At 40.8% G+C, this 12,267-nt stretch overlaps 1 protein-coding gene across 1 annotated transcript in view; it reads right to left on the bottom strand.

The window, feature by feature from the left end:
- Positions 1–12,267, bottom strand: part of ZC3HC1 (zinc finger C3HC-type containing 1) — a 96,020-nt gene that overhangs the window by 82,649 nt on the left and 1,104 nt on the right. Inside the window, exons 2-3 of the mRNA XM_085653628.1 lie at positions 2,760–2,871; positions 1,938–2,088 (exon numbers count right to left, since the gene is read on the bottom strand). Of these exons, the coding sequence (XP_085509754.1) occupies positions 1,938–2,088; positions 2,760–2,871 (263 nt within the window). The remainder of the gene's footprint in view (positions 1–1,937; positions 2,089–2,759; positions 2,872–12,267) is intronic.

The following is a 12,267-nucleotide window of genomic DNA, read 5'->3' as shown; positions in this document are numbered from 1 at the left end:
AGCCAATAATTAGCATTTGAATAGCCCCCTTGATGGGTGTGAAATGCCTCCCAGGAGGAAACAACAGGTAGACCTGAATGGGCAGAGATGACCACTCTACGCCTGACAGGATATAGAAGGCCAGGCTGTGAGCTTCCTTTTTGACATTCAAGTGTCAAATGCTGCTTGAAATTAAATCCTGTTTGGCAGGTCTGATGGAGTTTTTTCATAGAACACTTGGGAGGCACTTCAAAGAGGCCTGCCTCACATAGGCAACTGTCAGCTAACACCTAGGAAGAGCCCTTCCTTTGTCTCCTCCGGCCATCCAGGTTATAATCACAGTGGGCGTCTTTCAAACATTCGTATGTCAAAGTCTAGGTGTACATATAACATTTCGGGTGTACTTCAAATGAGGGAAGCAGATGTCAAAAATTAATTTTCAGTATCCACTGTCTGGTTGATGTAAACTCTACTTTTTGTTCTATCAGACTTCTCTCTTCACATTTATTAGGAGAACCGTTGCTGCTTCAATCTGGATTTTGGTATTAAGTGTCAGAGTACACTAGTACTACCATAGTACACTCCCTACACACATCCCCAGCCCTCAGATCCCAAGTCTAGTGCGGCCGAAGACTTTTGCTATCTTGAAAATGCCCAAAGTGGGTAGAGTTAGGCCCAGGAACCTCTATACCATTGGTTTTCAGTTTTATTTTTTAAAACAATGTAATCTAAGACCTGCCCTGACTGCCTCTGTTCAAAATATAGCTCTTTGGCCTTTCAAGTTGGATGCTTTTGTTTTCCTGTGCTTTGGGTTTTGGGGCTGTTTTTACCTCTACGCCTAAAAAGCACTAGTAAAGCAACAATGTTTTCTCATCTAGACTATGGTAACTCTTCAGATGGGTCTTCTGAACCTTATGTCTTAGGGCCATCATAGTCAAGTATGTGACAATTTGGTTTATTGTGAGAAAGCATTGTTTCAAATCTAATTAAAATATTATTTCATGTTATTAGTAAAATGTATACTTTGCAATCTCTGCATTGATCTGGAGGATGTTTCTTCTATTATCCGGGACTTTGAGTCAGGAATGCTACTCCTGTCTTGCTGAAGCTCTCATTTGACTACCTGCAAGTTCATAATGATTTCAATACCCGACTTCTTTGCTCCCAATTAGAATAAACTCAATAAGTTACTTGATTTACCCAGCTTTTCATACTGGTACCAGGCCCCCCGATTGGGTGACAGTTAGTGAAATGTTTATTAAATTTAATGTCTTCTGCTCCCGAGAAATGTAAGATAACTGTCTAGGGTGCTATAAGTAAGAGATGCCAAAATTCACCAGCAAGCATAAAATAATGTACCACTGTTACAAGTGGGTTAATGCTACAAAATGCCATTTCTCCTAGGGCTCCAAAATTCCGTAACAGAGGCTGCCAAACGCCATGGCCAGTGAAGACGCAACAGACTTACCATGGCCAATTCCTGTAGCCCAGACAACTTTATGTAATTTAATAGCACTCACGCCCTAAGTGACACAAACTGATCGTCACTCTGGGAGTCTGTGCCCACCTCACTTGCACCAGGTCTTAGTGGAGTGGCCAAGAGTTAGGAAGGCAGAGATAAATCCTACTGCAACTGTACACAAGCGGTGTGCTTAAGTTGGAAGGCACCATTTCTGGCATGAGCTGCTAGAACATAACATCTATCAAGGAATAGATACAAATGACCAAGCAACAGATTCTTCCAATCAAATTTAGTGAAATGCCCTCTTAAGGAAATCTTCCCAACTTGAAAGCTACCAATCTGATTTCAAATAGGCCCACTGATCATTTGGATTATAAATAAATAAACGATCACCCTTGAGCTGGATAATATTAATGCCAGCTATTTAGCATGCTACGAATCCAGAAGCAATGACACCAAGCACAATGTGAAAACAAGTAATCATATTTATACATACAGTTGCTGAAATCGAATGTTGGATGCAGGGTCATGCAAAGTAAGGCCTGGCAGCTGGAGCACTTCAGCATGTCACTTTCAACATTGGTCCAACCATACTGGGCGCATGCCAAGGGTGACAGCTCATGAGGCTTTCCAGCCCACTTCAGGGAGTGCAAGAGTCAAGGAGAAGGCTCTTCATACATTAGTTCATCATCATTTGAACTGATATGAGAAGATGCGATCTACACTGTTATCATTCCTATTACTATTCCTCCATCGCCAAAGACAAGACAGTACACAGCATAGAACACAACCATCTCACCATAGATTAAAAGAACATGAAGTATGCGGAGGATAGGTAGACACCTCTTCAGTGCTGGATCAAGTACAGACACATGACCAGAGTAGGACAGAACTACAGTGACAGTGGATGGTGAGGAAACAAAACCAGTAGCTACTCCAGAACTACTAATGTGTGCAGATGCAAAAGTTGGGAATATTTGGTACAAAGCAGACACACTACACAGAAATCACCAGTGGAGTGGAGAACTTATAAGTGGTGGGTTATTAGATAGATAAGTTGAGCAAGTGTATTACTCCAAATTCCGAAAGCTCTAGATAGAAAAGGATATGGTGTAGGGGAGGTCACGACAAGAGTACGGGAGAGAAGATGGGACAGCCAGTAGGATGTGTGAACATGGTAGTCGCAAGGACAAAATACGGTTAATGAGTGTTGTACGATGATAGATTTGATAACGAAATGTGTTATGAGGATGAAGCCTGTATTGCTAAAGGTGTACATTTCTTTCAATAAAAATTGTTTAAAAAAGAAAAAGGATATGGTGAAGCTTTCTAATCGGCTGAAGAACGCTTCCTTGCTGGATGTCTCACAGGAAAGTGCATCGACTTGACAGGATCGATTGGATGCTTCAGACTGGTCACAAGCTTCCTTCCTAAAATTCAAAGTGAAACAGAAACAAAGTGGTATCTCCTATGCTGAATCCACAGCTCATTGCACTTTTTGTTGTATTTCCAGCAAGAATACTTTTAAAACGAGATGTATTTTGGAAGTGGAAAACAGAAACATGAATAATTAATCAAAATACTTAATACAAACAGATCGTTGTGGGCATACAACATAAACATCATTCTCAATTTCTCTTCTGGATGGCTGGATTGATCTCAAAGGTAGTTATTTTTTTTCATTTCAAATTATCTTTATTAATTTTCTGTAGAATCATAACAGGAGCTGGTAACATGGTAGAGTACCACAATGTACATGACATGGTATTTCGACTGATCGTAAAGCATTTACTGGCAATAGATGTTCATCCTGACAATGAAATGACCTCTTAGTCACCAGCTCAAGAAAGGATGGAAAGATAGAATGAGTAAAGGAAAGAGGAAAGGAAAACCAGAAAGGGAAGAGAAAAGAGAGAAGAGACTGTCCAGCGCCCCGAGCCCCATACTTAACATAGCATAATACAGTAAGTATCCGGCAAGCACAATTTTCATAAATGCAAAGCCCACATAGGAATTATCGTTCAAAATAAAGAGTTCATGGCGGCTTATGAGAAGCAAAGTATTCGTCCAGGGAAGACCATATACTCCTCGTTGAGGATCTCAAAGGTAGTTATAATACCACAGACTATCTGTAAGAGAAAATCCTCACTACAACACTAGATTTATTTTTAGCAGATCCTTTTTTTCAATACTGCTCTCAAAACGAGAAGAAGAAAAAAAACAAATAGTCTATGTGTAGTAAGAGCTTAAAAGGTACTCTCCAGAGTAACCTTTGGTGTCCCTAGAGGTCAAACCCTGGGGGCCAGCCAATCTTTAGTATGGAGTGCCAGCGACAAAGCCATAGTCTTCAGCCGATTTCACCCTGAAACAACTGCTGCCTACAGCCTCTTTAAGAAATACTCCCCTGCAGCCAGCTGAGCTTTAGCCAACAAGGCAGTCAATTCAAACACAGTGCACCCTGGCTCAAATAAACAAATTGCAACATGTACAAAGATTAATTTGAAGAAGATCCATGAATGTGCATTGAGGTTTGCAAGTGTTTAACACAGAGCCTTCCATGGGTATGCCATGATTTCTGCTACACCATTTAACAAAGTTTTTCTTTGATTACACAATGGATGGTGAACAGAAGCACAAAAAGTAGAAGTATCACGAAATGCCTGATCACGTTGCAACCACTCATGTGAGTTTAAGACTGAAAAAGGAAGGGTTGTCAGTTGCTGTTTCTCAGGATTTTGGATCGGAAGGCATTAAACGGCGGCCATAACGTTGGCGTGTGTGTGTATATAAACAGAGAGGTGGTAGCAACTTTGCTCTGTAGTTATAGTTAGGGTTACCAGGGATAGGAATTTCTCAGATTTTTTACCATCAATAACTTTGCATCCGTTTGCCGAATCCCCACAAATCATTCCAGATCCATTCCTTTTTCTACATTGGCAAAATATGGAAAGTTTCATGGCAACTCGTCAAAGGAGAGCAAAGATGCGTTTGGGCATCAAAGCATTTTTCCATAGACGTTGTACTCAAGAACAGTAGCCAAACACCCGGTTACATTTCGATGAAATTGGCAGGATTACATTTTACGGTGTGCAGATGATCCTTTTGGGTACTGCAGGTAAGTAGGGGAATTATTTTTTTTTAAGTGATAAGGAATTTTAAATTACTGATCTGTGTACTTTCGCAAGGTTTTGCTGGATTTCACAGAAGTACTGCGGTACATAGCGATGAAAAGTCATTATCTGATCGGCAAACGACAATTTACAAAAGTTAAAGGCAGCCATGTATTTTTAGGTACAATTTGGCTGTTTTCTGCCCTTAAATATAGGTAAGATATTTTTCCCCTACCGATTACCACTTTATTAAAATGGTAATGGGTAGGGACAAATATTTATAAGGATATATCTTTTTGTTTTTTAAAACATGTACGGAGTACTACAGTAGGCTATATTTATGGCCTACTCACCCTTCTGACGAGCTGACAAACATATGTTCTGTTCACTCACAAAGTGAAGGTGCATTAAAGACACCTTTATATCTTGATTTTATCTTGTCACATTTATTCTGTGTTCAGAGACAGAGGTCAAAAGTCAGTTTACATCTACAATTACTTTTCTTTCTCTGACTGCAAAGTTCGAGGATTTGATAAACTTACTGTCTGACAAACGTGCTGTACAAAAAGTGTTAAATGAAAGGCTGTAGGACGTCATGTTTTATTCTAACACATTTAAATAGCTAAAAAGGGAACTGTACAAGCATTTCAAAATAATTTCAGTAGTTATGAAAATTGTTCTGTAATTCTGTGTGATGAAAATATATATTTTATTGGATTAAAATAAATCAGAACACTTTATTTGGTGATGTGCAAATGATGTGCTGAAACCCAATTTCCTCAGATTATTGTTTATACACTATATAGTTGCATAAGTAAAAGTACATGTTAGTGGGAACGTTTTCGGCAATTTCACTTAAAAATGTGCTGTCTGTAAATGACAGTTCACTACCATTTTATGCTTTAATAATATATTTATAAAAAGTGTGTTTTTAAAGATTAACTGAGAAACATTCATGCCAGTGCCCCGGTTGCAATGCTATTAGAGAACTAAGAGGCAAGCCCGGGGTCATGTGTAACCTATATGTGAGCTAGGTTCTTATTATGCATGGAGAAAAGGTTTAGTCTATTGAATCAAACCAAATAGCTTTTTTTGTACAGCATGAATGCTGAACTCACATTTTGGAAAGTGCTCTCAAGAGATGATGAAAAAAAGGTGTCTCTGCAAAATAATATATTTGCTTAGGAGGACATAATGAAACCAGTTTATGGTTCAAGTACATTACAGTTCGGTCAAGTAGATTATTCAAATTACTAAACCTTCAGGTCTAGTAATATTGTTATGATTTTTGGAGGCCTGAACAAGTAACTAGAAATCCCACTGTCAGAGGAAGAGAAAGCAAAACTCATGGTTAACTATGTAAGAGCTAGGTCTTTAGGTTAGAATTATGAGTAGCAGGAATATGGAGGATCGATGAAGAGGACATACCTTCTGGATTTCAAAAAGTGCTCTCATTTGAGTAGTTACAGTTAGAAAGTCTTTACAGAGAACACATGCGTTAAGGAGATGGACAAAGAGTAAAAGAAATAGAGAGGCGTGGCCAGCAAGTATGGCCATGTGGATGCGTTCTGCTTAGACTCTGCTAGTCACCCTGCAGATGGGAGCCTTTCCGCATGCGCCTACCACTGAAACGATTCAAAATGTAGAGCGGGGTTGAGCGGAACACAGCAAGGACATTCACTGTAGTCCGAGGATCAAGGGAAGCTGGAGTGGTGTGGCCAGCCCGGGGAAAATGTCGGCCGCACCATGAGCCCTGGAGCGGATTCTGGCAAAGGTAGGGGCACTCGCGTGCGGCAGTGGCCCCGTGGACCCTGTACGATAGAAGGCATCGGACTGGCCATTCCTTCTGTGCAGGGGGATCAGGAGTTGCACTGACGCCTCAGTCCTGATTGCAGCCTCGCAGAGGAGTGTGGGCTTTATGATGACCTGAGAGAGAGGCACCCTGCACACAGTACCTAGCAGCCTCGTGACCGGTTTCAGCTAACGGGGCGAGGTCTAGAAGTAGAGCCCTGCCTACCAGATAAGCAGCAGATCATTTTTGTTTTCTCTTTTTTTCTGTCTTAGTGTGGGCAGAAGTAATCTGCTGGGCTTGGCAAACTACATATTTAAACGCCTGACCCTAAGATAGTGCCCAAGTGAGGCTGGAGATGAGAGATGATGGTCACTTGGGCAGGGACTGATTACTGAGAGTGGGTTGGAAGGGGATGATGGAGAACTTCTCTCTTCTCATTCCTTGAGTGGTCAGGAATTACAAGTAATCTTTACCTTAAAGCCCATTATTGTATCTGTGCAAATTACCCACACCTCATTTCATATACCACAACCTCTGCGTTAAAATTCATACCCTGCATTATAACAATACATAACCTTCGGTAGCTCATCTATTAAAATGCCAACCGATGCATGGGTTTACCTACTCACATCCCTGCTAAAGATCACATCTAACTCCTATTAATGGAACCTACCACATAATATATGGAGTAAACCATGGTGTGGTTTTCTCAAGATCACAAAATTAATTCCAGTAACCAACAATAAACAAACAAAATAAATAAATAAATACAACCCTGGGTTCCATAGCAGCGTGCTGCCTGGTGTAAAGCACTACAACACCTTGACTGGGAAGTAAGTGCTATATAAATGCAATTGCAATACAAATTCCATACACAACCCACCCTAATAGTAATATTATAAGGCTCAGAAGTTGGACAATCAACTGCAGTTCATACAGTTTATTGCATTATATAATTACCTTGTACTGATTGACACTCTTACATTCACACAAGACAAAACAGCTAAGGAGCTTGGCCATCACCCAATACTGTACCAGTCCAAAGAAAATAAACCACACATCAACTGAAAATGCATTGAATAACTGAATTGATCTGCCACATGCCGCTGGACAATGGAGGATTTTAGTTTAGCCCCCCACTCAAGGTGCCAACTAGCTGCATACTATGACTTCTTAAAATCTCACAATGGCAATCAGATATAGGACATAATTAAAGTCCATCCCTGCATATCTAGCCGCCATTTCTCCCTTCAACCTATGGCTTCTCAGGACCATTAACTTTAAACAGAATATCTCATAATACACAATCCAGTGCAGTAACCAGTTCAGTGGACTACGAACATTACAAATACCCTCTAGAGATACCTGTAGAGCTGCTCAAAGCTACCAGCTTACCAAAAACCATAAACTGCGCACGTCTCTCACACTTCTTCATCCATCACACTGTAATGCACCGAATCCCATTACACAATCACTGCCTCCAGTTGTCTTTACACATGACACAGAAATACTTCCCACACAGAATCAAAAATAAAGACAACACACTTCCAACTACACACCTACATGGTGTAGGCAAGCGCCTCAGTGCCCCACATAGGAGTAAGTAAGTGCTGTATAAATGTTACAATAAAATACTAACTGTCTATGTCAGAGATGTTACAAAAATACTTTCCAAGAAGTCTAGTGTCATATTAAATGTGTGAACTCCGGAAGAAAAACTAAGTAAACCAAAGCAATGTCTCTTCCGGAGGCAGGCAAAACTTCCTTATATGCACAACAATCTCAAAACATAGGTTCCAGTAGGGTCACGGGTTCAGTCTTATTCTTACTACTTCTCAAATAGGCACAGAGGCACCAAATGCATTTCTTGTCGTCACTAATGCTGCAGCCTTAAAAGACTTTAGAAACTAAATGTGTTAGTTTGAGGTACAGTTGGGTTTGTTATTTTCTCCCTGGGGATTCTGTGCATGTTTATTCATTACATGGAAAACAAGCATTTGCAATGCAATAGGTCTCTGACCATGAAGTCAGAAGAACAAATGGACAGTTATATCTGCTTGGCAAGTAAACAATGCAGCGCAATCAGAAAAATGAAATTTTTAAATTAAAAAATAACACTACAACTCTAGAAACGTGGAGGTGAAGTTTAATTTTCTCGCCACTTAAATAAGTTAATTAGATTTCACATCTGGTCAGACAGCTCTACAAAAGGTCAGTTAATTATGCTGTAATTCTGCTGCATTTTCTTTCACGCTGTGCTCACTGTCAACACAGGAGGCCAATAACGGACACTTTAAAGATGGTGGACGAAGAGCCAAAAAGAAGTGAAGGGAACAGGTCTTCGAATCCTTTACTCATATCCTGGTAGTACTGCAACAACAAACGGGACTTCATTTTGAACAAATCATACTAAGCACTGTAAAGGTTTATGCCAAGTGTTTCAAAGATTTGTAAACAGCGCAGAGGAGATTCTGTGCAGAGCGCATGCACTCCCTGCCTCCTAGGCAACAACTCATCTCAGACGTCATGCGGTGCGGATATCTAGTTTTCATGTATAGAAGTGCTTGAACACGTCATCGTGCTTTCAGAGGCGTGATATACTGAGGGCACTCACGGTCACAAAAACACTGATTGATTGGACCTTACAAAAGTGCCTATTTTGAAAGCTGGCCGATAATTGCGTTCTACCGCTGTTTATAGGTAAACACCCGCCTGTGGGTTGCAGTCGTCTTCCTGTATTAAAGGTGAAGAATATCAGACCGGTGGCACCGCTGCTTCGGAGTAGTGGGGGTGGAGTCAGGGGGTGTCATGTGAGTCTGGGAACACAGCAGTATCAAAGGGCACAGAGCGCGTCTGATACAATTAAAGTAAAAGCGCTGTATGCCGCGCAGAGCGTGTCCGATACAATGAAAGTAAAAGCGCTGTATGCCGCGCTGTTAAACAGCATTAAATCAATCTTTGTAAAGTTCAAAACAAAAGCTCGGCCACCACTTTAAATATTTAGCACGGTGTGCACGCTATCGTGAAAACAATGAACAAAAGAAGCCCGGCGGAGCGTGGCGCACGTGCTTGGCGGGGGAGCGTATTCCAGGCGGGGGAGCGGACCCTTTGAAGTACGATGCCAAACGGATTGCATGGCGGCACGATGCACGTGATTGTGCGCGTGCTCGCCTTGCAATCCACTTTTGGGAGCACTTTTAAATGCCCCTTACTAGAGTCTTGCATAGCAATTGCGTAAACGCAATAGCTAGGCGAGACCTAAAAAGGGATTGAAGTGGGGTCACCACTTGTCAAACTCTTTGGTGTTGAAAGAGAATTTGGCTATCTGATGTCACGTCTGTAAGCAACAACACAAGATGATTTTTGTTAAATGTTTGTAACTCATACAAGTTGTAAGAGCTGAGACACAAACAATTCTTGTTAGCTAGAAAATCCCTAAACCACTACAGAGGTGGGTATCCAGAAATGAAATCCAGTATTTTTAAAGCGCAAACAATTACCCGAGGGTATCAAGGCGCTGAGGGCCGTAGGGAAGATTAAGTGAGTTATTGCCCATAGTCACATGGTGATGGGCGAACCTGCCGCCGGCGATCGAACCATGAGCCCCTGTGTTCTGGAGTCAGCCGCCCTGGCCGCTGCACCACATCTCTTCCCTATGTATAGTTTATATGTTAGTGATCAGAGTATTTAATGTAAGTGTGTACACATAAATTAATGTGAAAACAAACAGCAGATTTTGCTCTTTTTTCATTTTTTAACAGCACAGCAAATAATGGTTACTCGCCTTTGTGGTATTTAATAATCGGTCTCTAAAAGATGGAATTCCGAGCCACCCGATTAGATTCAACCCTCTAACTATTATGTTATGTGTAATTCTCTGCAGGAATTTAATAAGCTATCTTACTACAACATTCCCAGTTAAAGCTTTTGTGATTTTACTGAAGATGTGCATTAAGATCAGCCACTCTACATGTGACATATATGTGCATACTAAGCAAACACAAGGAGATGATGGACGGAGTGCTGAAACTTTTCAGACATTCACCACCAGTCACAGATCTGGGTTGAATCCATCATCATTCTTTAGCTCACTTCGCCACCTCAGTTCAGACCCAGCTACATGCAAATCAGTCTTGACCCTGTGCCACATGGGAACAGTCCAGCCCGAACTGCAAAGCCAGGTCTTCCCTGAACCCGAAACAAGCATCCTGGAACCGATTTCTGTGCAACACCCTTCATCAGCCAGGCTACCTGGAATCCAGTGGCAGAGTGAGCAAGGGACCCACGTCTGGGCATACCCTGCCAACTAAGGGCAAACAAAGCAAATGCAAGGAGATGATGGACGGAGTGCTGAAACTTTTCAGACACTTACCCCCAGTCACAGATCTGGGTTGAATCCATCATCATTCTTTAGCTCACTTCGCCACCTCAGTTCAGACCCAGCTACATGCAAATCAGTCTTGACCCTGTGCCTCATGGGAAAGTATGTGCATACTGACGTAAAGCTATTATAATTCAAACACATTTTCTATGATGTGTAGAAGTCCGTTTTTCTGGCTTAGGCTAACTAGGTCTCAGTTAGGCCCTGATGCCATCATGTTTAAAATGGATGCCGAATCATGGTGTTCAGTCTGTGTGTATATTTCACTCCGACACGAAAACAAAGATGTGGTTTATTTATTTCTGCATGACACTGTTCTCAAAGGGCTTGCTTATTGAAGCCGAAATTGCAACATAGTTTCAAGGCCTTCCGCTCGTACACTGAACTGCATTCATTCACAATAGTGTTCTGTTGTTTATATAACTAGTTTGTTCTGGCATCTCCAGATGACATTAGGTCAGAAGTAGTAAATCAATATACATGTAGTGGGTTACTGCTTAGGTGATACGGCTGTGTGACATTTTATAATGTAATATTGCAATTTACTGGTGAAATGATCATACCATGCTGAAATTCCAATTTCTGTACATTTTCCTATGGAAGCAAACTGCATATAAACCTCTAAAGCTGTGAGTGAGACACTCTTCTAGTTTTGATGTCTGATTTCTTGCTGATTTTGCTGCACATTTGAGGCTTCGCATTTTCTGATACTGCATCTACATTTATTATACCTTGTATTATGTCTTTTGAATCTTGTACTAAACCTTCATGGTTGATCTAAATTTCTGATCTCCAACTCCCTTTTTAAGTCAATCCTTTCTTATGGACTGTATATTTTTTTAAATGCTGCTTAGACTCTGGTCTCTTGTGACACATTGCATCATACCTTTGAGATTAACACCATCCCCAATCCACCCAATGTCTTGGCGTGCCTCTGAGATATGAAATTCTGAAGGGCCCCCCGTCCCCACATCCCAATACTTCAAAACACATGCATATCCTTATTAGTTATCATTGACATAACGTTGGTTACTCAACCTGAGTATAGGATGTAACATACTGTGCAAATATAAAGTAGTCTCATTATTTTCGTTTTAGATTTTATTTGTTTTTATATGCATGTGGCTTGAAATGGCTCAAAATCATTAAAAATGCCATTATGACACATAGGTTTTTTATAGGTTACATATTTCATATTTGATATTCTTGCAGCATATCTTCTAACTAAGAGAAAATGATTTGATCTCTTAATTGCATCTCAGTGGAGAGCACCAGTCCGTCTTCACTTTCTAACTGCATTCATAGATGTAGACTAGTCTGTTACTCGATTTATCATGATTAGATCACCATCAATGAATGTTTAACAATGCTCTGCAGTGCACCTCACTCATAGAACCATGACACCAGCTGGGTCAGCAAACCATGATATTTGGTTTTGAGGACATTAACAGAAAAAACAGTTGTCCCAAGACGCACATTCCAATTTAAGTTAAAATTTGTCTGAATCAGAACATTAAAATGGAGCAGGAAAGAGCTGTGATAT

The sequence above is a fragment of the Triturus cristatus genome, chromosome 4_1 (assembly GCF_964204655.1).
Source record: "Triturus cristatus chromosome 4_1, aTriCri1.1, whole genome shotgun sequence".
Classification (NCBI taxonomy): Eukaryota; Metazoa; Chordata; class Amphibia; order Caudata; family Salamandridae; genus Triturus; species Triturus cristatus.
The sequence above is the reverse complement of the archived record's forward strand: the minus strand, read 5'-3'. Positions and strand labels throughout refer to the sequence as shown.